This window comes from Vicugna pacos, chromosome 5, assembly GCF_048564905.1.
Source record: "Vicugna pacos chromosome 5, VicPac4, whole genome shotgun sequence".
NCBI classification, from domain to species: Eukaryota; Metazoa; Chordata; class Mammalia; order Artiodactyla; family Camelidae; genus Vicugna; species Vicugna pacos.
This window is the reverse complement of record NC_132991.1, coordinates 67,736,492-67,760,603: the sequence shown is the minus strand read 5'-3', so window position 1 is coordinate 67,760,603 and position 24,112 is coordinate 67,736,492. Positions and strand designations below refer to the sequence as shown.

Sequence of the window (24,112 nt, the reverse complement as noted above, 5' to 3'; positions counted from 1 at the left end):
ATTCAGTGACTATGGGTCTGGAAGCATCTCTGCTTGACGCCGCCAAGGGCAGAGCAGCAGGAGAGGAGGGAATAGGGGCAGGGGGTCCCAGGGCTCTCGGTGGCCCTGCCTGTACCACTCAGGTTGCACACTTCAAAGAACTTCTTTCACACCCATGGTGGAGGCCCAGGACCCCTAAAACAGGTACCTGGGAAGCTGTAGCAGCTTGGAAATCACTGCAAGATAAGCCTCCTACCATACCTTTGGAACTCCTTGGCTCCAGTCCAGTATCCCTCCTTGGTTTTTGTACCCCAACCCCAGATATTGCTTCAGAGCCTGGACATTATGAATGGACCCCTTGGTTGCCCTGCCCAACAGATTCTGTCTGGCTTCTCATCTTGATGCCAGCTCTGCAGGCTGAGTGTTGATTCTGCCCTGTTACTCCCTAGAAATCCAGCCTGGATCCAGCATGCTGCAAGCTGATTCAGACCTTTAGATGGGAGGCTCAGCAGGGCTTGGCGTGAATGGTTCCACTTACTTGGTTAAGAGTGAGAACTCTGGAGCCAGACTTTCCAAACCCTAGCACTGCCACTTACTAACTATCTGACTTGGGTTAGGTACTTTACCATTCTGTGCCTCAGTTTCCCCCATCTGTAAAATGAGGAGATTAGTAATCTCCATCTCATAGGATGGTTAAGAGGATTAAATGAATTAATACTTGTATAAAACATTATATATTATATATATAAATAATATTAAATGAATTAATACATGTATAAAACATTATATATTATATATATAAATAATTCACTAAAATAAATGTGAAACAATATAAATATAATACTAGCTCTTTTCATACTGTATTTTATACATATTTAATATATTACACATTATTTTACATTTATTTTTATACTTGTTTTGCATTAACGTGTATTATTTCATTAAAAGTTTATGAACATATAAACACAATTATTCATAGTACTATTACTGTTATTATTGTGTATTCTAGATCCCTGCAGGGATAGAGAGACCATGAGTAGTCTTTTCAACTTCTTTGCTTTCATCCAAGGCTAGAGGTACAGATGCCCTAATTTCTACAGACCCTTGTGTGCTATGCAAAGTGGGGTTTAAGTTAGATTAAAACTGACCCCATCACTTGGAAAATTACAGCCTACAATGAATGCCATGTAAATAGCCTTCCTCAGATTCCTACGTTGCCTCTCCTTCAGATAGCTTCATTTCAATTTCTGTAATAATTTTATTTATTTCTTGTCTTATTTCAAAGGCTTTCTATTTCTGGTGCAAATAGCGTAAGACAGAAATGTGTCAAAATGTATGCTCTTTGCCATGTGGTTAATTTTAGATCATGTTATTACCAATAACTATTGATTCAGAGGAACAGGGTGAAAAGAATTGCCTTGTCTCTTTCACTTGTTTTCTTGGAAATAGAATGGGGGTAAAGTTTTCCTCTGTCTTCAAAATCACCAGAAATCCATGGATTAAACTTAGCCCCCATAAGCAAAAATGCAACAGAGCCATTGACATCAGTTAAGAGACACCTCCTTACCTTGATGGTAAGTGTGACACTACATCAACCCCCACAAAACCCACTTCCTTACCAGCAAATAGAAAATAGTGAGAACATGAACACACTGTCAGCTTCGAGCCCTGAAGGAGAGAGCTGCCTTTGCTTCTGGCAAACATGAAGTCAGACTTCTGGTATTTCTTTCTCCTCTGCTTCCAAGTTGAAGTTCTCACAGGTAAGTGGCCTATTGAATATTTATTACTAAATTATAACTCGAGTGAATGTAAAGAAAAATCAAAGGTAGAAAAGTTAGGCATCAAACAGAAAGTTTTTTTTTTTTTCCCTACAGAGTAAGTACAACTGCAGAGGAGCCCAAGCCCACGGCTATGGGTCTTTATGTCACTGTTTTAAGACGAAGAAAAATGTCTCATCAGACCATTAGAATTTTAAATTACCTGCTTGAAGTTACCTGTTAGTGGATAAAGCAGGAGAGTGACTTACTGTTCTCAGAGAAAGATGAAAGGCAAAATGACTTTTGTCAACAGAATGAAAATTAAATAGTCCTGGCACTGGGGCCGGACACTATTCCTGAAGGAGAAACTAAAATGGAAGGGCTTTGAAAAGAAGGATTTTGATTTTAATCATATCTGGTTGGTCTTCTGTCAGAAACGTCCAGGCTGCCATAGAGTTTTTTCTGACACTGATGTCAGGGTTCTTCCAAAAGGCCAGGGAGTAGTGGATGATGTAAAAACCCTCCCTAGCCCTGGTAGACATTTAAAAAAAAAAACAAAACCAAAAATAAAAACGGAAAACATTCTAAAGTCCTCAGTTCTTTCTCTTAGATGGCGTATATTAGACTCCATTTGAACGGTTGAAACTATGCTACTTACAACTAAATTAATATACATGTTTCTGCTGCTTCTTACTTGATACATTTCCTATTATTTTTGTTTTATCTTTATCTCTGAATCATGTGCTTGAGGTTAGGAAAAAGCAAAGTGGAATTATACTAAATGGGGAATTTCTACTAAAATGAAATGTGAAAGTAAAACTTTTAGGAGATATAATCTTGTTTAGAAATAAATTTTGCAGTGGTACCAGAAGTAGGTAGCCTTTATTTTTCTCCCCAAAAAATTAAAAAAAAAAAAGCACATTGGTCCAGTATTTGATTTCGCGGAGGCTCAAGGTGGCTCCAATGCCCTTAAGGGGAAAGAGGAATGAGGGACTAGAGTCTACGTCTCAGTCCCAAGGGCAATTTGGGGCTGCTGGCTTGTTTAACTATGTCTTTTCTACAACCTAGTGAAATCCTTTAGCAGCATGAGCAACAAGTGAATAGCTTCGGAACTGATTATTCATTCATTCATTCATTCACTCACTCATCCCTTCATTCACTCAGCACCAAGCACATGCCATGCAGCTGGTCCTGTGCTAGTGCCATGTGTACAACGATGAGCAAAACCAGATCTGTCCCTACCCTCACAAAGCTAACTGAATGGTGGGGAGAGAGACTTCAATCAAATCATCCCATGAATGAAAGGCAATTACAGACAGAACTCAATTCTATCAGAGGATGTAACAAAGATGCTTGTGTAGACTGGGTGGGTGTGGAGGTGTGGTTGGGGACTGGGTTCATCCAAGCCTTTCCTGTGGAAGTAGCACTTGAGCTAAAATTTAAAGGACAAATAGGAGTAAATGGGAAGAACGGTGGGAGGGTTGGTAAGAACATTCCCTATTATGAAATGAGTAAGTGCAAAGGAACTGTGGCAGGAAGGAATGAAGTCAATCAGGAAGCTGGAAGAAGGTGGATGTGCTTGAGTACAGAGAGAGAAGAGGTAGGGGATGATGCAAGAGGAGACCAGAAAGGAAAGCAGAGGCTAGACCATTCAGACCATATATTCCACCTGAAGGATTTTGGATTTTCTCCCAAGAACATGGGTTCAAGTCATTGAAGGGTTTGTTTGTACTGCCAAAAAACATCCCAGTGTGCCAAACCCATCTGGGTATTTATGGTGGTGATACTGTGCTGAGGGGACTTGAATTAGCAATGGTGTTACCACTGGGGAAGGATAGATCCAGTCTAAGTGGAATTATTTCTAGTTGTCAGACTAAGCTGATGAATAAATTGTACTTTTGCAATGACATTTATCTTGGATTCTGATTGAATAAAACTAATGTTCATGCTCATCACACAGAAAACCATGCCACGTGACAAGCTGTTCTCCTATTTGATAGGTGGCAAAATTGGGGCGTGAATGGCTAGGCAGAGATAGTAAACTGCTAACAAATATCATCACATTGCATTACCCAGCAATTACCATTTTCAAAGTCTCTAAATGCAAAGTAAAGAGCCAAACTGAAGTAAACCAAGCACTTGCAGTTCCTTTCCTTTGGCATATTTTTAATCCTCCTAACAATGTAGGCTTTTTCATCCCATGAAGAGGTAGATATTCTTACTTTCAGTTAATGTTTGAAGACTCTCTGACCAGGAAAGGCTAAGGGGTTGGTTACACAGTAAGTAGTGGCAGAACCAAGATTAGAATTCAAATATGTCTGGCATTCCTTCCCACCATGTTGAAGTAGTGGGGATATAACATCAATCTCAAAGGAGAGAAATTCTCATCAGTTTTGTTATTTGGTTGGTGAGTTAAGAGGTCAGAAGTCTTGGTGGTTCCCAATATTCCATTGATTTCAATGTCAAACTTAACAAAGTAATCTTCTTTTAATGATTCTGGAAAAGCAGGAGGCTCCTCATTGTAAAAAAGAGGGAAAAATGCGACACTCTACATTTGGAAGACACTCTTTCTAGACCTTTGGGCAATGGGGACCATGCAGGTGACCTAATGAATTCTGGTTTGGGAAAGACCACTTTGAAAGCCATGGAGTGGGAATGATCCAACATCAGATGGTGCTTAATAAATGTGCATGTCTCATGATGTGCTCTAGGCAGGAGCTGCGAGGGTAACCCTTAGGCTCATTCTGAGCCTTTTTTTTTTTTTAAGCACAGGGTTTGACTGGTTTATTCTAGGTACATCAGTACAGTTAAATTATTAAAATGCTTGTCATTGCTAACGATAAGGCAAGACCTTAAGGAATTAGAATGTTAAACCAGGGCGGCAGGAAACACTACTGTCTATCTCTTTGCCACTCTACCCTCCATTCCCATCTCAGTGTGAAATTTCACCTGGTCCTTTGCTACCCAGTATTGGAATAGCTGACCATCTCTTCCCTTATGGTAATTTACCTGGTTATGGAAGGCTTCCTGCGTGCACCTTCTAAGCAGAATTCTGATGGGGAAAGTGAATGGTTTTAATTTTAACTCCAACTTTGCAAATATTGAGCCTTGCTTTTGTCACCAAGGCAGTGAAGCAGTGGTTCCTGAATTCCAGCACCTCAGGCAAAACAGCCCTTTGGCATCTCCAGCACCTGCTCCTCTCCAGAGTTCAGGATGAGACCTGTGGAGCTGCAGAGCTGTGCTAACCTTTGAGCTCCTCCTAGTACCTCCTTCTAGTGTTCATACTGAATTTTTAAAAATCCACATTGCCCACTTTTCTTTCAATAGATGAATTCAGGCCATTCCCGCTCAGCAAGCTAAATCTATATTGATTTTATTTCTTCAATATTGTATTTATTTCTATTTATTTTCCTTTGTTGTAGGCGTCTCTTATTTTTGTTGGTATGATGAAGTTTCTTTTAACGCCCCTCCTGCCCTCTGTAATTTGGAAGGTTGACTACACACTTCTTAGTTGAATAAGTCATTATCGTGTTCAGAGCAGCTTGATAGAATGTTCATTTATTTATTATTGCAGTAAAGTAAATAATGACAATGGCCTTGCCTGATGTGTTTACTCCCCAGCCCTCCAGTGACATGAGAACTTCTAAATGTTCTCTTCCCATTCTCATGCTTTCCTGGTAGTGCACCCCTGCCCCATGCATGGGTTTTTTTTTTTGAAATAACTGAAAACTTGTCGATCATTGCTAAGTTTCCTCCGACAGTATTTCTCTCCTGGTTCAAGAATTCTTTCTTTACACCCACTTCACCTCTTTTCCATGGCAGCATCATTCCGGCCACCTGCTCTTGTCTTATCCCTGTTCTGATCCAATGATCAGAAGACTTCCATTATTTCCTTCACTCTGATGGGTGACCAATACCTTTTCTGGGAATAGGATGCCCGAACAGCAGTCTTTTCTTTTAATAGTCTGTGGGTATTCATCAACTGTCTGCTGGCCTCTAGGGTTGCGGGTGAATAGTTCCATGCTAGTCTGACTCTCATTCCTTTGCAAGTAACTTAAATTTTTTTTTCCCCTAGAATCTTGTAAGCTATTCATTTCAGTATTGGAATTCAGGAATTCCACTAGGATGTGCCTAGTTCTGTGAGTGTTTTCATTAACATTGCTTGGTGTTGGGTGACCCTTTTCAATCTGCAGACTTAAGTTTTTTTGTTTTTGTTTAAATTTCAAGGTTATTTTTCTCTCAGTAGTTGTTTCATCGTATCTTTTCCTGTGTCTTTTCCCCTTCTTTCTAGAAATGCCTATCACTCTCAGGGACGATCTTGAGACCCTTGTTTCTTCATCATTAGTGAAGAAATTGGCTTTCATAACTTGCCATTGCTGGTAACAACTCCCTCAGATGAAATGGTGTTACAGTTTTAAAACTACTAGCAGCATATTCCCATTTCTCAGTTGAAACAAAATATGGTGGTGTAGGGACGACCTAAATTCTCATCTGAGCTTCGCTCACTGTTATATTCACAGACTTGTTTGACTTTTAAAAACTGGCCTCGGTATTCACAGTTGTAAACAGAGCAAAATCCACAGCTTATGCTGTCTCCCTCTCTTAAGAATATGAGCTTTATACATAAAAAGATTTACTGGGATTTGCAAATTCAAAATATATATATTTAGCAATCATCTGTAGCCTTCAATGCCCAAAGGAAAGGCCACATTTACTCCATGAATGGAATCTCTGTGCTACTGCTATTCTAATAAATGGAGTCCATCAAATTGGACATTTTGGGCATTCTAAGTATAATAAGAATGTGGCATTCAATACCTTCTTAGGAAAATTCAGAACTATATTTTGCAAAGTGGAACTTAAGTATTTAGAAAATATGTAACACACATGAAACCTGTTAGTCAAAAACAATTCTTTTTCATGAGTTTGGCGTGTGTGGTTGGTCAAAACAGACTGAGATTTGTGAGTTTAAAAAGAGAGTCAGAAATGGGGAGATGAACCTCTTCTGTCTCCTTCATAACCCGCTGAGGCCTGGGTCTACTTTGCCGGAGGAAAAGCTGAGAAAAACAGGTTGTCCTTTACAAAAGGTGATGGACTCAAGAATTTTGAGTCAGTCAACCACTAGTTCTGACAGAGTCTTTTGTTTGTCTGAGTCATGTTGCCACAGACATGGCCCTTTCAATGAGCAATTAAGGATCATTTAAATGGAATTTTTCGAATATGAGAAATCAAACTCTTTACAGCTAACATTTATATTTTTCTAGGGCTCAACACTTAACAAAATCCATTCACGAACAACAATAACAACAACAACAAATAAAACCTCTACGACACTCACAAGACAAGTTCTGTTCGTTCTGTACTAAGACTAAAGCAAAAATCTGTCAGTAGCTCCTGTTTGCACTTATTTAACTATGATAGAAATTTCTTGTGTATGTAAATCCATAGTTTTACATTTCTATGGGCAGATAAATTACAGAATACTCATCAAGAATTTAGACCCCATCAGAGCAAGAATCCAGACTTTGTAGCAGGTTCAAGTACACAGGGCAGCCCAACACACAATTGCTCATGAATGAAGATGTCTAGGGAAATGCGTGTGTTAAACACAATGTAATTTCACATCAAATAAATGATTTTACATATTTTTTGGTGTATGATGATCTTTCCAGTCATAAAATACATATGTGGCACCAGTGTGAATCCTACTTTAAGTAGTTGGGACAATTTTATACTCAATATATCTTGAAGGAAAAGAAATGCCTGAAAATAACCTAAATCTAGCTTAATATTAAAAGCCTTTTCTTCTTCTATTTCTTCTTTTTTTCTCAGCAAGTCTCTTTAGCTTCTGTGCTTCAGCTTCTGTAAAATTAGGGATTGGATTACATGATTGCACTAAGGGGCTCCTTAGGAATATGGACTCTGGTCTCAGATTGTCCAGGTTCAAATTATGGCTCCCCGTCATTTTGCCTCTATAGCCCTGGATCTTGTTCAAGCCTCAGTCTCCTCATCTGTAAAATAAGGATAAAAATAGAAAACCTGATTTAAAAGGCTGTCCTGAACATCAGATGTTATATTGCATGTAATGCATTTAAACCCTTAAATGCATGGGAAGCACACAATGATTTTAAGCTTAGATATTTATATAACTCTAGACCTATTGGGCTTCAGAGAACTGACTGGGCATCATTCACTCTGAGTCTTTGCTTTTGGACTTGGAAACAAATACTCTCCATTATCCAATAGACAGGATCTCTTCCTCTGTTTTTCTCGCTCATCTCCTCACTCCGTTGTAGAGCATTCACCAACTATGCTCAGGCTCCTTCTTCTTCTACTCATTCATTCATCTATTATTATTGAGCTTCTAATAGACTCCCAGTCCTGGGATTATTTAAGTGACCACGATTCAGTCTCTACCCTTGTGAAGCTTATGGTTAAATGAGGAATACAGACAAAAATAATGATGATCTAAGCTTATGCACACTATAAATATTTTGGTATAAACAAAGCTTCATTGAGAGTATAGAGATAGGAGTCTATATCTGGGTCTTAGGGCCAATTTAAAATGATTCTTGGGGGTAGGGCATAGCTCAGCAGTAGAGTGCCTGCTTAGCAGGCACGAGGTCCCAGGTTCAATCCCCAGTACCTCCACTAATTACCACCCCCACCAAAAAAAAAAAAACAACGATTCTTGAGGAATGAATGAGGATTTCTAAGCATATAATGGGGTAATAGGATATTCTAGTCTATGGGAACAGAAGTAACAATGTAAAACGTTTGGCCCCAAAGTTCAGTGTAGCTTTAACATATACGATCTAGGAAGTTGTGAAAGGATTTTGTGTCATGCCAAGAAAATTTAGGTTTCTGTTTTTTTGTCTTTATCTCATAAGCAACAATGTAATGGAGATTTTTTAAACTGGGGAGTGAAACGCTTTTTAGAAACACAATTTTGGAAGCAGCATAGAAGGTGGATTTGGAAGGAGAGATTGTTCTTGAGAAGGCTAGTCGAGAAGATGCTTCCACAGATGAGGGAAAAGGTCCTGGACTAGCAATGGGAATGGAGAAAAGCAATTGAATTCAGGAGTCACTCATGACCTACAGCCAACTAAACTTGGTGACCTATTGGAGCAGGACAGCCAGACAGAGGGAGAAATGGGGAAGACTCTGAAGGTCTAAGGGTCAGTCTCATGACTCCTTGAAGGAAAGGACTTGGGTCTGGTGAATGAATACTAAGTTCAGTCTGGAAATGTTACTCTTGATGTGTCAGGGGATATCCAGATACAGATATAGAAAGGAAACTGGAAATAAGGGACTGGATGTGTGTGGCTGGAGATGAAACTGTGGGTTACTAGAGTAAAGTGTAGAATCTATTTTAATTACTCCGTAAATATTGCTACAAAGTTTTAATAACACCTCTGGAATTTTCCATTTTCACAAATAAAACCAGTTTTTACTAGAAGAAAATCAATCTTTCATTTTTTAAAAAATTATACATTCTAGAGCTCCAAAGTTTGTTTAACCCTCTCTGCAGAGTTCCTTTGAGAATAAAAACAATTCACACATTGTGTGTGCGTGTGTGTGCACGCCTGTGTATAGTCTTGGTTTTTTTGAGGTTCTTCTTTTTCTCTTCAAACTTTTTTGCCTTCCCTTTCTGCAAATATTAGGACTTTAAGTTAGGCTTATTTTGCCTACCCTTGCTAATGATTTCAATCCCTACTTTAGATTCTGGATGCCTCTGAATAATAATGTAAATATAGAAATGATGCATCTATAAAAATCCACTAATCGAGATTCTAAAAGTTTCAGCTAGTAGACTTACAAGAAATGACAGCGCTTTTATGAAAAGTGAAAAAAAAGTGGTAGAAAGCATATTTTTTAAAGGCCAGAATTTCTTAGATCAAATGTAACAAAACCCTAATATAAACACTGCAGTTTTTAGAACATCACCTCTTCCTACACATTCATGTGCTGTGCTAAGCTAAAGCTTATCAGTGCTGGATTACAGAAATTATTTTTAATAAGCACTATCAATAATTGCAAACTCAGGAGATCTTATCTTTCTATCACTCTGAGACCTTTGTGGAGGTTTGTGGTTAGAAGTCTGAGTTAAGGAGGATAAAGTCAAATTGCTGATTTGTCTCACACCCCTTGTACTGTGTGGGTTTTCTGACTGCTTTTGCCAAAAAAAATTTCAACCAGGTTATCATACAACTGCTTATAAAGAGTGCTGGCAGGATGGGTTCTAGCAAGGCAACCTTACACTGAAGAAATGAAATAGTTTAGATATTAAAAGAATCAATTTGCAAATAAACTTCTGAACCATAGTACAATTCTCAGGTGAATGACCCTTTTCTTCAGAGAATTTTTTTAACAGCTCCCCTAAAAGGAGATACAAATGCTTTTGTCATTTAAAATTTTGAAGATCTAGAGAAATCATCTAATATGAAGATTCTGATTTTAGTCTTGAAACAGTCTATTGATATCAACAATAATGTTATAAAAATCATAGTTATCAGCAGTTCACAGGTTTGAGAATCTCTATTGGAAAGATTGCAACTTTTAGACAAGGTAATCAATGTGATTAAGATATGGTACTTGTTTTCTCGAGTACTTATAATCCAGGAATACCAACAAGAAGTAAATAGATGTGGTAGAAAAACAAAAATGAAGTCTTAATATGGAGATTTTAAGTCTCAGCACCGGGATTCAAGAGAAAACATTCCTTTTTGTGTTCTTAACAAGGCATTAAGTGCTCAGTGTTATAGCATGGCGTTTCTGTTACAAATCACTAGTATGCTGTGGTTACAAAATATCTGGATGTTTTAGAACAATCATTGGTCCAGGGGCACCTGTCCTGGCCATCCATTGGGCAAATTTAATGGTTCTGCACTCTGGAGGATGCAAATAATCAACTAGATTTAAACCTGTCGTCTTCCCCTCTATAGACACAAAAGAGCTAAGAAAATCTTCAATCATCTAAACAAGTTTTTATGGACCCAGTGGATACTTAGAATAGTTAAAGAACCTGCTTGTTTAAAGCACAGGCAGATATGTTCATTAGTTGAAGAGGTGTCTTTTGTGCTTGATTGTATATTTGCATGTACTTGTGTGCAGAAGAAAGGCAACATACCATTGCTAACCTTAGGATCATGTCCCAGCTGTAAGCCATGTAATCCTGGGCAAGATACTCACTTTTCTGGCCACAGTTTAGTTTGACAAATTTAGATGTAAATTTTTAAATAAAAAGGTTTAACAGGATCATTCCTAAGAGCCCCTTTGGTGCTTATATTCTATACTCTATGATTTATCCCCCCAGACTTATAATATCACTGAGATCTACATATTCAACCATCTTCCCATCCATTCATCCATTCAGTAAATATTTATTGTGATGTACAACACACCAGGCACTATTGTAGATACTCAGGATAGTGAATAAAATAAAAAGGTCCTTGGTTTTAAAGTTTACATTATATAGGGCAGCCAGACAACAGACATGTAAATAAATAAACCAGACGATGGTACTTTGTCTCAGGTAATACGCTAGAAAACGACTTGGTGTGTACTTTGGCCTGAGTGGTTCAGTGGCTACTGGAGAAGTAAGAAGCAGCCATGTGAAAATCAGAGATAACATTCCAGGCAAAGAAACAACAAAGTCAGAGTCCTGGGGACCAGCTTCTTGCTTTGAGGAATAGAAAGGAGAGCAATGTGAATGCAGTGCTGTGAGTGACTGGTCTAAATGATGTTAGCAAGCTTGGGTAGATCATGCAGGTCATGGAAACAAGGATCAGGAATTAGATTTTTATTCTGAGATGAGATGAATGTTTTATAAGCAGGACAATTACACCATCTGATTATGGATGAAAGAAGATTTTTCTGGCTTCCTTGAGGGTTGTGGATGGTCCAATGGCATGAGTGAGAGCAGAAAATTAGGACTGCTCCTGCAATCCCAGAGAGAGATGATGCTGGTTTGGACCAACTGCAGTTTAGATGGAAGAGAAGCCCAGACAGGTTCTATTGGACACAAAACAGAAATACAGGAAATTAGGCTTTCTTCCTGTAGACAAATCCCGTATGACTCAGTCTGTAGTGACTACTCTCTGGCTTCTTGTGGTTGTCTGCTTCCATTACATTTCCTTTGGTTGTTGCTAGTGGCACTTCAACCTCAGATTGTACCCCAAATCTTTCATGTGCTCCAGAAGTTGTATGACTTCAGACAAATAATCTAATCTGTCTGGGCCATCAGTTATCTGTACGTGGAAAACTGAGACTTGCTGTATCATTTCGAAGCTTGCCAGGTTTGACTGTGTATGATGCTGGGCAGTGGTTGAATCATGTTACAGGAAACACAAGTGTGAAGGCAGGGTGTTTACAGGATGTCTGAAACATGTACAGACAGTGTGTATGAGGAAGGATATTTCGGAGGATGATTTGATATTAAAAGGTAGTATGTGAAGAAAATTGAGGCTCAATAGAAAGGAAGAAAGAGCAAGAAGAAAGAGACTGATGAGGGGGACACTCACAATTCTCAACTACTGGTATGGCAGGGCAACTGACCAGATTGGAGACCCAGTAAAAACAGACACTGACTATAAAAATTGATGCTATCACATCAGCACTCCTGGTTGAATATTAGACTTGCAGATAAGAACATCCAGAGAAGGCAGAGAAAATATTCCAGCTGCTTCTGCAGTTATAAGAAACTAAGGTATTCAGATATTCCTTAAATTGTCTATCCTTTAAATGCTTGAGTCATGGTTACAGGAATGATCTTCTTTTGATACTCTATTTCAAACATCATCAAAGGCTAAAGAGAACTTGTGATTAGGTATTTGAGTATATCTGTCCCACAGGGGCCAAAGTAATTATAAAGCAATTGATTAAATGCCATAACTGATTTCTTTCGTTGAAAACATTCAAATAACAGACTAAGAATTGTCAAATGTTTGTCCAGATGGAAAACTTAAGCATTGAGTATGTTAAACTTGAGTCTGGCTTCTTATGGCCACATTTAATAATAAAAAAATGACCTATGCAGTTTTTAGATTAAAAAGAATAATTTGAATAATTAAGAGTGCCCGATAGAAACGACATTTTGGATTCTCCAGTTTACTTCTTTGGTGTCAGTGGCCACACCCTTGGCACTGTCACTCAGGAAAAACTTAGATCGTCTTCTAGTCATACCTAAATGCTTTTATGGGCCAAGAAGATAGTCTCATTTATTTTCATTTCTCCTGACTTCCTGGAATAGCCCAGTAAGATGCTGGGACGGAGAGAGGATTATGGAAACATGGTTTCCCCTCTGGAGGACCCAACAGCAAAGTCATAACTCTTGGTTGTTCACGGTCTCATATGGATATGTTTTCATCCTGAATCCACAGAGAGTAAGTGTTGAAAAGAACTTTAAGATGTCTTGGTCTCACTTCTTCATTTCATAGATGAAGAGACTAATATCCAGATCGGTACCCTTGTCACAGAGACTTGCTAATGGCAAAGCCAGAATTTTCCTCTGGTTTCCTTGGGAACCGCTGCATCGCACTGCCATCACCCTGCACCTCCAATCACGATATTTCCCCTTGTGTTGGGTTGTAGTATGGTATAGCGTAGTATGGGCACAAAAGGAGAAAAGCTGCTGACAAAACCATCTTCAGAAATAGAAGACAATGCATCCGCGTCTGTGGGCACACGAGGTGGCCGCAGCCACTTTTGCTCCAAGATTTCTCTGTGGTTTACACGCTGCCATTCTAAAGTCCTTGGGAAATTTGCTGTGAGCATTTCTAAAGGAACCGTGAACCAGCCCACTGATGTTATCTTCTGCAACAGGCAGTGAAGACATAAGCATCAAAGCAATAGTAGTGCAACAGAATTACTTCCAGACAAAAAGGTCCACGTGCAAATCACCTTTCATTTTAATCCAAGGTAGATTAGACCCATTCTCATTCGATCAGTTTTTTCCCTGTGCATTTTGCTTTTGTTGTTCCCTCTGTCTTTAAAATAAAACAAGCATTATTTTTCTTCTGTATACTTTGAAAACTATTTTATTCTAGAACAAAACATCTATTCAGAAAAGTGAGCAAACATAAATGTGTGATGTAATGATTGATTAAAAAGCATATTGCCTTATTCCTACAGTCACCGCAGGTCAAGAAGTAAAACACTGTCAGCACACAGAAGCCTCTCCGCTCGGAGTTTTCCTTTCTGATTCCAACTCCACTTCCTCTTTATACAGAGGCAGCATACTGAATTTTGAGATATTCATTTAGGTTGCCTATTATGTTTGTATTTGTTTAGTCATTATGCAAGAACTCACAATATACATACCTCATTTATTAACGTTTCAGGTTACGTATACCTTCTCTATCTTCCTAGACAAAATGTTTTAGGTTGACACTTTCTTTTAGCACACTGAAGATGTAAGACGTAATTCCACTGTATCATGGCTTTTCGTGTTGATATTGAGAAACCACCTGTCAGTCTAACAGTTGCTTCTTTAAAGGTAATCAGTCTCTTTTCTCTGGCTGCGTTTAAGATTTTCATTATGATATGTCTAGATGTGCATTTTTTTAACAAATCTGCTTGTGATTTGTTGGGATTCTTGAATCTGTGAATTATAACTGCATTCTGAATAATTTGTCTAACCTAATTTTTCAGTTCATCAACTGTCTCCTTATCTAATATGCTATTAACCTCTCCACTGAGTTTCTAATCTCAGTTGGTGTGCTTTTTGCCAGTTCTAGCTGGTTCTTTTTCAAACCAGTTGACTTTTTTTTGTTTGTTTCCTGTGCTCGATAGATATTATTACAAGTTTGTCTTTTATTTCCTTAAACATAGAAAGCTCAGTTGTCTTATCTTAGGGGCCTGAAAATTTAAGTATATGACTGTGTATTTGTTTTTGTAGTCTGTGTTTCTGTTGTCTTGTTTTCTTGGTGTCTGATTATTTTTTATGGTGTGTTTGTCATTATAATTAGGTATTATTTGTAGATATGATTTAAGGCCTATGATGTAAATCTCTTCTTCCTGGAATAGTTTACATTCTCACTTTCAAAAGTTTAGAGGTGATAATAATCTAAAATCACCTAAAACAAAGTTTAATTATTGAGATTTTCTGGACCATTGAAGTGCTTTGAAGGTGGACTATAGTCCACATGAAGGCTGGTTTACCTGTATTTTAAGGATGTAACCCTTTGGGATCTCAGATTATGGAGGAGAGTATTTTTTTTTTAAATAGATTTCTCACTTGCAGACTCTGAGAACTGAGACAAAAGTTTGAATCTGGGAGAACAGCACATGCTCTCAGAGTAAGAGCAACTTCTAAGCTATTTATCTCTCTAGATTCTGGTTCTTCAAATTTACCTAGTAATCTCTCTTCCCTTTTTTTCAGCTCTTTATAATCCTTTAAATTAATATTTTTAGACATTTCATTCAGCATTTTTTAGATGTTTTGGTGTGGGAATTGATTTAAATAATCTAGACTGCCATATCTGAAATCTAGAACACTTGTGAGTGTTTTCACAGTCAAATCTCCAATTTGAAAATCTATTCCCTAGCAATATGAGAGACATGAATTAAAGCCTAGAGATATTAAGAAAAAGAAGCAATCTTTTGTGGAGAATCTTAAATAAAATAATGCACTAATGGAAGCAGGGTTGTGGCACTTGAATCTTCCTGTAGAATGCTAGCCCTGTTGTAAAGTGGAACAGTTCTTTCTGAAAGCAGCATTGCAGTGCGTAGTGTTATAATGTTTTTAGACATTATGACCACATGTCAAATTTTTACATAAAAGTCAAAATGCTGAAAATAACCCCAACAGTCAACATTAGTGGGATGCTTTAACAAATTATGATCGAGTAACATTATGGCCTTTTATATAGTTATTTAAAAAGATAATTATGATGACTATGTAAAAAATGGAATGTTTATGATATAACATTAAATGACAATCGGAGAACACAAAGTAATATGTTTCCCGTATAAAATAATGATCTGGAAGATAAAGAGCAAAAATCACAGGTAGTATTTCTATTTCACTAGAATGGAAGGACTAGGTAATTTTTTTCCCTTAAAAATTCCTTGAGTCTGTTACATAGTTTTCTCAAGAATAAAAACAGGGATTTCAAACTTTAAACTAATAATATTTTTTCCCAATTTCAGCATGAAACTTTGTCACATTAAAAAAAAAAAAGAAGTAATAGAAAGAAAAAAGGAAGGCAAAGAATAGTTTGAACTTATAATTGAGTAACTTGGAATCTGCAACCAGGCCAAGATTATTTCAGTTTCTTCCTTCTGTGATCTCTATGTAGCTCCCCCAAACAACCTTGGCTTCCTATAAGCTTAAAATTTATTTTTAAAAAATGAAAAAAGAAACAAAAATCTGGGGCTAGGACTTTTATCATCAGACTTAGATTCAGTTCTCAATGAAGGAGGTTCAGAGAAGACACGTTTCTATCATTTGAAAATGATTTATCTGTTCTTTCGCTCTCTAGCAGGAAGGAGTATTGTAAATATATATTTATATATCATTATTCATTTTTAAAGCTATTTTGTCCTTTAAAAAGTTTTTTTTCCCCCTCAACTACACGTCTTTCCCCAGCTCTCTCATTCTTTGACTAAGGTGCTAATCCTTCTTCAATTCCAATTTTCAGTCTCTTTCTCAAAGTGACATTATCTGATTCTGTAATCAAAATTACAGCCCAACCACCTTTATTTGAATTGTACTACATTCCTAGCATGATTTATGGTGTATTACTGTATATTTACTTGCTTATCATCTGTCTCCAATATGAAATCTGCCAAAGGGTAAGAATCATTTCTGTTTGGTACACCCTATGCAAATACATTATTTAATATATTGCGTATTATATATTCATATATACAAACAAGTCTCTGCTTAGGTGTTTTTCCTAAGGCACAGTTTTACCTTCATGTTCTATTTTTCGGTTGTGAAGTCCTTTCGTTTTGATGCAATAAAAGTGACTTTAGGAAGAGAAGAGATTACTTTTGTGTTCAAATATAATTATTAAGGCAAGAAAATCATAAAACGTCACTTTTGCTTTGTTTTCTTTTTATTTTTTTATCCAGGAGAATTCAATGATTCTGCCAAGTCTGAGATGTTTATATTTCACAATGGAGGTGTACAGATCTTATGCAAATACCCTGATATTGTCCGACAATTTAAAATGCAGTTGCTGAAAGGGAAGAACACGCTCTGTGAGCTCAGTAAGACACAGGAAAGCGGAAACACGGTCTCCATTAAGAATCCGAACTTCTGTCAATTTGAATTATCCAATAACAGTGTCTCTTTTTTCCTGTATAACTTGGATAGTTCTCATGCCAGCTATTACATCTGCAAACTATCAATTTTTGATCCTCCTCCTTTTCATATAGATATACTAAGCAGAGAATATTTGAATATTTATGGTAAGACTTTTTTTCATCTTCTAAACTTAAGAGTACACATGCATTTTAACTGTTTTTCTCATTAGGGAAAACAAACAAATAAGTATCTTTTGCACCAGAGTTCATTTTGGTACAATTGATGGCAATAATTTATGATGAAATATGCAAGAAAAAAATATGCAAAGGCATTTATTAATAATAAAAATAATTAGTATTAACCAGTAATATGCAATTTAATCATTAGAAATAGGTCATGTTGTCTTTAAAACACATATACTATTAGAATTCAGGAAAAATTTAGGACAAATATCTAAACCCAAGGCTTAATGACTATCCCTCTATTCACTCAAAATTTAAGGTTTTGGTTTGGGGATTTGTGGAATTAAGTGAAATGATTGAAAACAATAGTTTTATAACATTATTTTTCCTAGTTACTGTTTTGCAAAAATATAGACTGCAAAGTCTTTTCCATTAATCACATTTGTAAACACATATGTGCACAGAGTCTTTTAGGTTATAGTTTTTGGATCCTTGCTATCATACTGAGGTGATGTTTTTTATTTACGATTTACTGGATTTCATGATTGTAACGAAGACAAGCTTCACTTGATTCAACAGCTCTTTTAAATGAACTTGTGATTCAGCACTGACAGAAGAGATTTAATTCTGAAGTTTTCCTTACCCATATCTTTTCTCCTACTTAGAATCACAGCTTTGTTGCCAGCTGAAGTTCTGGTTACCCATAGGATGTGCAGCTTTTGTTGTAGTCTACATTTTTGGATTCGTCCTTACATGTTGGCTTACAAAAAAGGTGAGCAACCTTGATCTTCACTTGCCCCCGCTGTACTGAGGAATATCAGCAGTTACTTACTCATCAAAGTACGTACTGTTCCCACCAGAGTAATTTGATCAACAGGTAGACGCTTTCTTGTCCTCAAGATCTGCCTCTGAATTAAACTACCAACTTGGAACGGAAACTTATTTACTTCATAGCTGCTTCATTCCAAAAAGAATTCAGTGGCTTACAGAGAGAGATGTTATTATTATCATTCAAAAAAGATGAGGAAATTGGGGTCATGGAAAGACAAAAAGGCAGGAGGAAGATTAAAATGTAAAAATAGATGCTTTTGACTTTTAAAAATTATTCCATGTGGACTACAAATTTGATTCTAAGTTTCCAGAGTCAGGGCAGATGAAGGTATTACTTATAAGTTCTCCTCAACTAGTTAATTAAAAACCAATCAGTGAGGAAGTCTTATAAGGAGCCATCAGTAGTTGAGAAGGAACTTGCTAGCTTCTTTTATTTTTTAATTTTTAAGTTAATTAATTCATTTATTTTGAATTGAGGTACTAGGGATTGAACCCAGGACCTCATGCATGCTAAGCATGCGCTCTACCACTGAGCTATGCCCTCCCCCACCTTGCCAGCTTCTTTACTTGGTAAGTTACTAGGACTCCTTGCTTTTACAGAAAACCACTGAAAAGCTGTGCAGAAAGATAAAACAATAGCAATGATAACAACAAAAATCTCTCTGTGCTGGGGGATATTCTTTTAGTCTTTCCCAATGCAGATTCTCAGTCAAAGAACTTACACCATTCTCTGTATTAGGTAAGGTTGTTAGCATCCTTAGGTACATCCCCAGTGTGATCACAGCAGTGCTGGAAGGGAGTTTGAAAAGTGAGATAAAGAAGGAAGAGAGTGAGATGAGGCCCCATGGTCTATGTTTACTAGGGAAAGAACAGTAAAGGCATAAATGAGAAAAGACTCTTGTTCAGCAGAGTCTTTTTATTTAAATCCATTTGCATATTGTTCTCCTACTTAGCCAAAAGTTAGGAGGCTAAGTCACGTTATAACACTTTGTCAGATACCGCTTCAACAAAGAGTAGACAGCAGTCACAAGCACACACATACACACACACACACACACACACAGCACAGGAACGGAGATGGGGAAAGGCAGAGGACAAACGATGTTTCTGACTTTTCCTGCAGAAGTACCGCTCCAGCGTGCACGACCCTAACAGTGAGTACATGTTCATGGCTGCAGTGAACACCGCGAAGAAGCCTAGACTCGCAGGTACAGCGACTTGTAGGGGTTTGGGAAGGGAAGAGCATTCTTTACAAGACGTCTAAAATTTTAATTTTTAAAGGAAGAGAAAATGTCTCTAAGAGTGAATTTTACCCTTTTCTGTAAAAAAAAAAACCAAATTTTTATTTTAGATGCAAGTTTACTTTCTCCAGTTCATTGAAAATAAACAATAAGTTTGTAAACCACTATTAAAAATAACCCAGAAGTTCATAAACCACTATTGTAGCAAGGCGATTTTCTCACTGATATTATAAAAATGGGGGGGATTCCAAGTCTTCCCTGTTAAAAAGTTCATTAAGTCATACGATGAGATTTATTGAGTATCAGTTAAGTGTATTACTGAGTGAGGCACTGTGGGAGATACAGAGATAGGGAGATTTTTCAATTGAGATTTGGAAGAAAGATCTAGGCAGGTGTTCCCAAGGGGAAGAAGGAGAAATTGGTGAAGATGTTATTTCGATGTAAAGAATGTGCATGAGAAATTGGATGGCTGTGGAAGGTTAATTAAGTGGGACTTTGACCTTTTCCTTTCAGTGTGAGTGTTGTCAACTTGAGTGTTCTCAAGCTAAGGAGCATCCCAGGGAGTCAGAAGTATCCATTTTTAATAAATCTTACGCTTCTGAGGTTGCACTAATGGGAGGCTTGTCACGAGAAAGAAGCCACTGCATTTTTGCCACCACTCTGTGGTGAAGGACTTGTATACAAGGGCTGCACACAGCATCTGTAGTCACGGAATTACAGCATGGAAAGGAGATGAGTGCTCCTTTTGTCCATCTCCTCATTTTTAAGATGAAAGAAATTGATGCCCAGGGTGTTCAGTGATTCTTTGGTTCCCGTGATTGTTGATATCATAGCTTTGACACTCGAAAGAGCTTGTGTTTCATTACTTTGCTATTGAAAGAAAAGAACCTTTCATCCTTTCAATGTCTGTGCTCATAATAAGGTGTCTGTCTTACTTTGGGTCCCTGAAAGCAGACCACGAGACAGAGACTTGGGTGCAAGTAGTTTATTTGGAAGGTGCCCCCAGGAAGAAGGGGTGGGGGAGCAGGGAGAGTGAGATAGGCAACGAGGAAAAACCAAATGCAGGTTGCATTACTCAGATCTCAGCCAGAGGCCACAGGACCCCTGAGAAGTGTATGCAGACATCTCCCAGAATTGTTCTTCTGAAGGCTGGCAAGTCGGGCATTTATCCACTGGCTCCCATGCCTGCAGGGTGCATGAATCTCCTTTATTTCTGAGCTGTGCTCTGTGCAGACAATGAGCCTGCTCTCAAGCCTTCAGAGCAAGCCCTGAGGCAGAAAAGCAGAGAAATGCATGGTGGGACTGTTGTGCTAGAACCGCCAGCGTAGGCAGAAATGTCCACCCGAACTGCAGCTGGAATCAGAAGTTGGCAGTTTCACAGTCCACCCACCAAGCCTAGAGTCTATCGTGCAATTACACATAAGCCGACAGGGACTCCAAACGGCCAGACTGAAAGCTTCTTGAGGGTAGGCAGTGTCCTTCTCCTGTATTCTGAAAGCATTACAGGTACCAGGCAGAGCATGTCTCAGCACCTCTGTCAAGTATTTGTTGTGTGATTATTATGTGAACAGCACTGTGCTGAGTAATGTGTATTGGGTAGAGAGGGAGGGAAGATCTAAGACAGTCCTTGTTTTCAGTTTGTAACGCCATTGGGAGAGGTAAGATGTTTGCATGGAGGGTGGAGTCACGTAATAGTGTCAAAAATACTCAATTACTTGCAAAATGTCGAGTGCAGATAAAGCCTGCTATAGGAGTCAGGAGTAGGACGGGTAAAATGCCACAGAAAATGTGGAGCTGGTGCGCAGTCTCGAAGAATAAAGAAGAATTAGGATGGGGTACATGTCTGCGTGTATGTATATGCGTGTGTGTCTACAAGAGGCAGAGGAAAAGGGAAAGCTTATTGAAGGGGATTGGCACGTGGAGAGCCTTTTAAGAATTTATGTTAAATTTTTGTTACAGATGTGACCCCTAATTTGGAACTCTCTGGCACCCAGGCATGAACCACATCGGCCAGTTCCCTCCAACTTGAAGAGCAAGATTCCCTCACGTCCTGGACCACAGAGAGTCTGACTTGATTTGACTACATATGGTCTCCTGTTGGTGTTTTGTTCAATCTGGATCAGTGACTATATCAGTCCGCAGGGATTTTAACAGACTGCCTCAGTACTGTTGGGTTCTCTCAAAACAAATACCCTCTCGCGACTAGCTTTACAGAAAGCCCCGCTCATGTGTGCTCAACAAACAGACCTCACTGGGATGGAATCCCTGTCTTCACATCTGCTTCTAGCAATGCACCAGCCAGTAAAACAAACACATCTACAAAAATGTTTCAAAGATGCCAAGGGTATTGAATCTGCAAAGCAAATGGGCAGGCGAAGGCCAGAATCTGTCTGCATTTCACTAACAGACTACCTCTTCTTCCCATAGGGATGAGCATTTCTTTTCCACTCAGACAGTGGAGGGAGATGTTTCAAATCTGTAGTTATTTTATTTTAAGTTGTGGACGCGTAACTATAGCATACTAGTACCTTTGTACACGGCTCTCTTCTCCCAGTTTCTGAACCCCAGTTGATCACTGCACCTAGAGTTTAGAAGCCTTCTTCTGCCCTCAATTTTCCTTTTAAAAATACTTCCACGTAACTATTTGACAGACACTCTGAGTAGGGAGCTGCATCTACATTTTTTTCCTTCTGCTGCTCAATTATATATATTGCTGCAGCCTGATGAATATAACTTGCCTACATTCTCCATAAACAAGCATATTTACTCCAGAATGACATCTTATTTCCCCAAATTCAGTTAAAGTGGCTTACTTTGCTGACTCGTTGACATTAGGGGCAGGAAGCATTGTCTAGAATCAAAAGTGACTTCATTTTATGATACTGGTTTCTACCATTCTCTATGTTTTCATGGTGCTATTAATCACAAGTTAGGCTGTTTTTGTAGCTCATGTTAAAATTGCAAACAAAGAAACCCATCTGTCGCTGTCAAGCCCTGTCCTGGGGGTAGAGCCCGTGACCGGTTCAGCACGAAGGCAGCAGTTCTTGGAGGTCGCTGCCAAACCACGGCCGTGCTGCTGCCTCTGGGCTTGGCAGGTTGGGATTCCCAGAGCTGAGAGATTCTGCTGCGCCAGGACAACCAGGTGCTCTTGCCCCCAGAGTTTGAAGTCACCCTGGGGATCAGAGTGGGTCTGCCTGCATTTGTACCTTCAGGATTTGTGAAGAAGCCCAGATGTGTCAGGAAACATCTGCATGATTCCCTCTCCTAGAAACCATTCAGCCTGGAGACTGGCCCTGGCCCCTCAAGTCAGTCTTCCTTTGAATTTGATTTGGTTGGAAAGATTCTTAAGTACACGTAACATGTGATTATTCTTAGCTGAAATATTTTCTCTACGTCCTGTTTGCATGCCCAAGGTTTTTGAAACAGCCAATATGTATGTGATAATGTTTTCAATTTAGGTCAAATGGGAGTATTCAGTGGTTTTAAAATTTGTAGTTGCCTGCTTCTAGTTTACTTTAAAAGTGAGACCTGATGTGTCATTATGCATACTTATATTGTTTTAAGCATGTGTAATGCTGGATGTGTACAGTACAATACTGAATTGGTATTTTGAATCAAGTACAGTGTTCTCGGCTTTCAGCTGACTCGGACAACCTGGCTGGCTTTGCAAAGGTGATCCCCGAGTTGTCTGCAGCTTTCTGTGTCGGGGGCAAGTGGGGAGGACAGCCTTCGTGTGGCCCGCCTCGCCTGGTTGTCCAGGCTGTGCCCGGAAGGGCAGCCTCATCCTTAGCACTGGACATTTCAAAGTGAATGATTAAAGGCTACAATTTCTATGAAATAAAAATTGGTTTTTAGAAGAGCTAATTATGAAATAGATTTTAGCACTAGTAGGAAGCTAAAGAATAAACATCTGATATTCAGCAGTGGAAATATCTCAGTGCTTTCCTGGGGGAGGGTAACGATTCCTGTGGCCAGCACTTGCTGCTCTGACCTTGTCCTCAAAGATCCCAACACTACTTGGACCAGTTGCTCTTTTCATTTTCATTAAAAAAAATTCTTTTTTGAAACAACCACAAATGTAGAGTAGTTGGAAGTCCAGCAAAAGGACTGTTCTTCTCCTAAGTTTCTGACCTCATACCCTATCACCTCTAAGTAGCAAATATATGTATGTTTATATACTCCTATATACACTCTCCTCCACAGACACAATACAATTACAATATCAGAAAATTAACATGGATACATTGCTGCCACCCAACTTTCAGACTGCATTCAAGTTTGTCCAGGTGTCCTTCTAATGTATTTTCTTGCAAAAGATTCTGTCCAGAATCTCCCTCTGCCTTTAGTTGTCACATCTCTGTTGTGAACTTCAGTCTGGACAGTTTCTCAGCCTAGACTTTAATGGCCTTGGCTCTTTTGAAGATTACAATTATTTTGTAGAATGTCCCTCAGTTTGGGTGGGTCTAATGTTTCTTCATAATTAAACTTAAGTTAGCGATCTTTAGCAAAAATAACACAGAAGCGATGCTATGTTCTTTTAATTGCATCCTATTATTGGCTCAAAAATCTTGATTTCTTAGATTACTGATAACGTTCATTTTGATCACTTGACTAAGGCGATGTCTGTCAAGCTTCTCCTCTGTAAAGTAACTCTTTTCCCCTCAAAGTTAACAAATCATTTATGGGGAGATACTTTGAAATCTTCTGAGTCATCTGTAACTTATCAGAGTTTCAATTTATTCATTTGTTCATTTAGATATATATATGATTTCCTATTCTATTCAATGGGTAAACATTTGTTACCATCTTTATATTATTTTGATGCATAAGTTGTCCCATCCCTGAACAGTGGGAACCTATTCAAACCGG

At 38.4% G+C, this 24,112-nt stretch overlaps 1 protein-coding gene across 1 annotated transcript; it reads left to right on the top strand.

Moving 5' to 3' along the window:
• Nucleotides 1-1,620: 1,620 nt before the first annotated feature.
• On the top strand, nucleotides 1,621-23,120 carry ICOS (inducible T cell costimulator). Its single transcript, XM_015239991.3, has 5 exons — nucleotides 1,621-1,739; nucleotides 16,815-17,153; nucleotides 17,837-17,943; nucleotides 19,126-19,210; nucleotides 21,203-23,120. Exons 1-5 carry the CDS (start codon nucleotides 1,682-1,684, stop codon nucleotides 21,241-21,243), a joined length of 630 nt encoding a protein of 209 aa, XP_015095477.1. The 5' UTR covers nucleotides 1,621-1,681; the 3' UTR covers nucleotides 21,244-23,120.
• The last annotated feature ends 992 nt before the right edge of the window (nucleotides 23,121-24,112 follow it).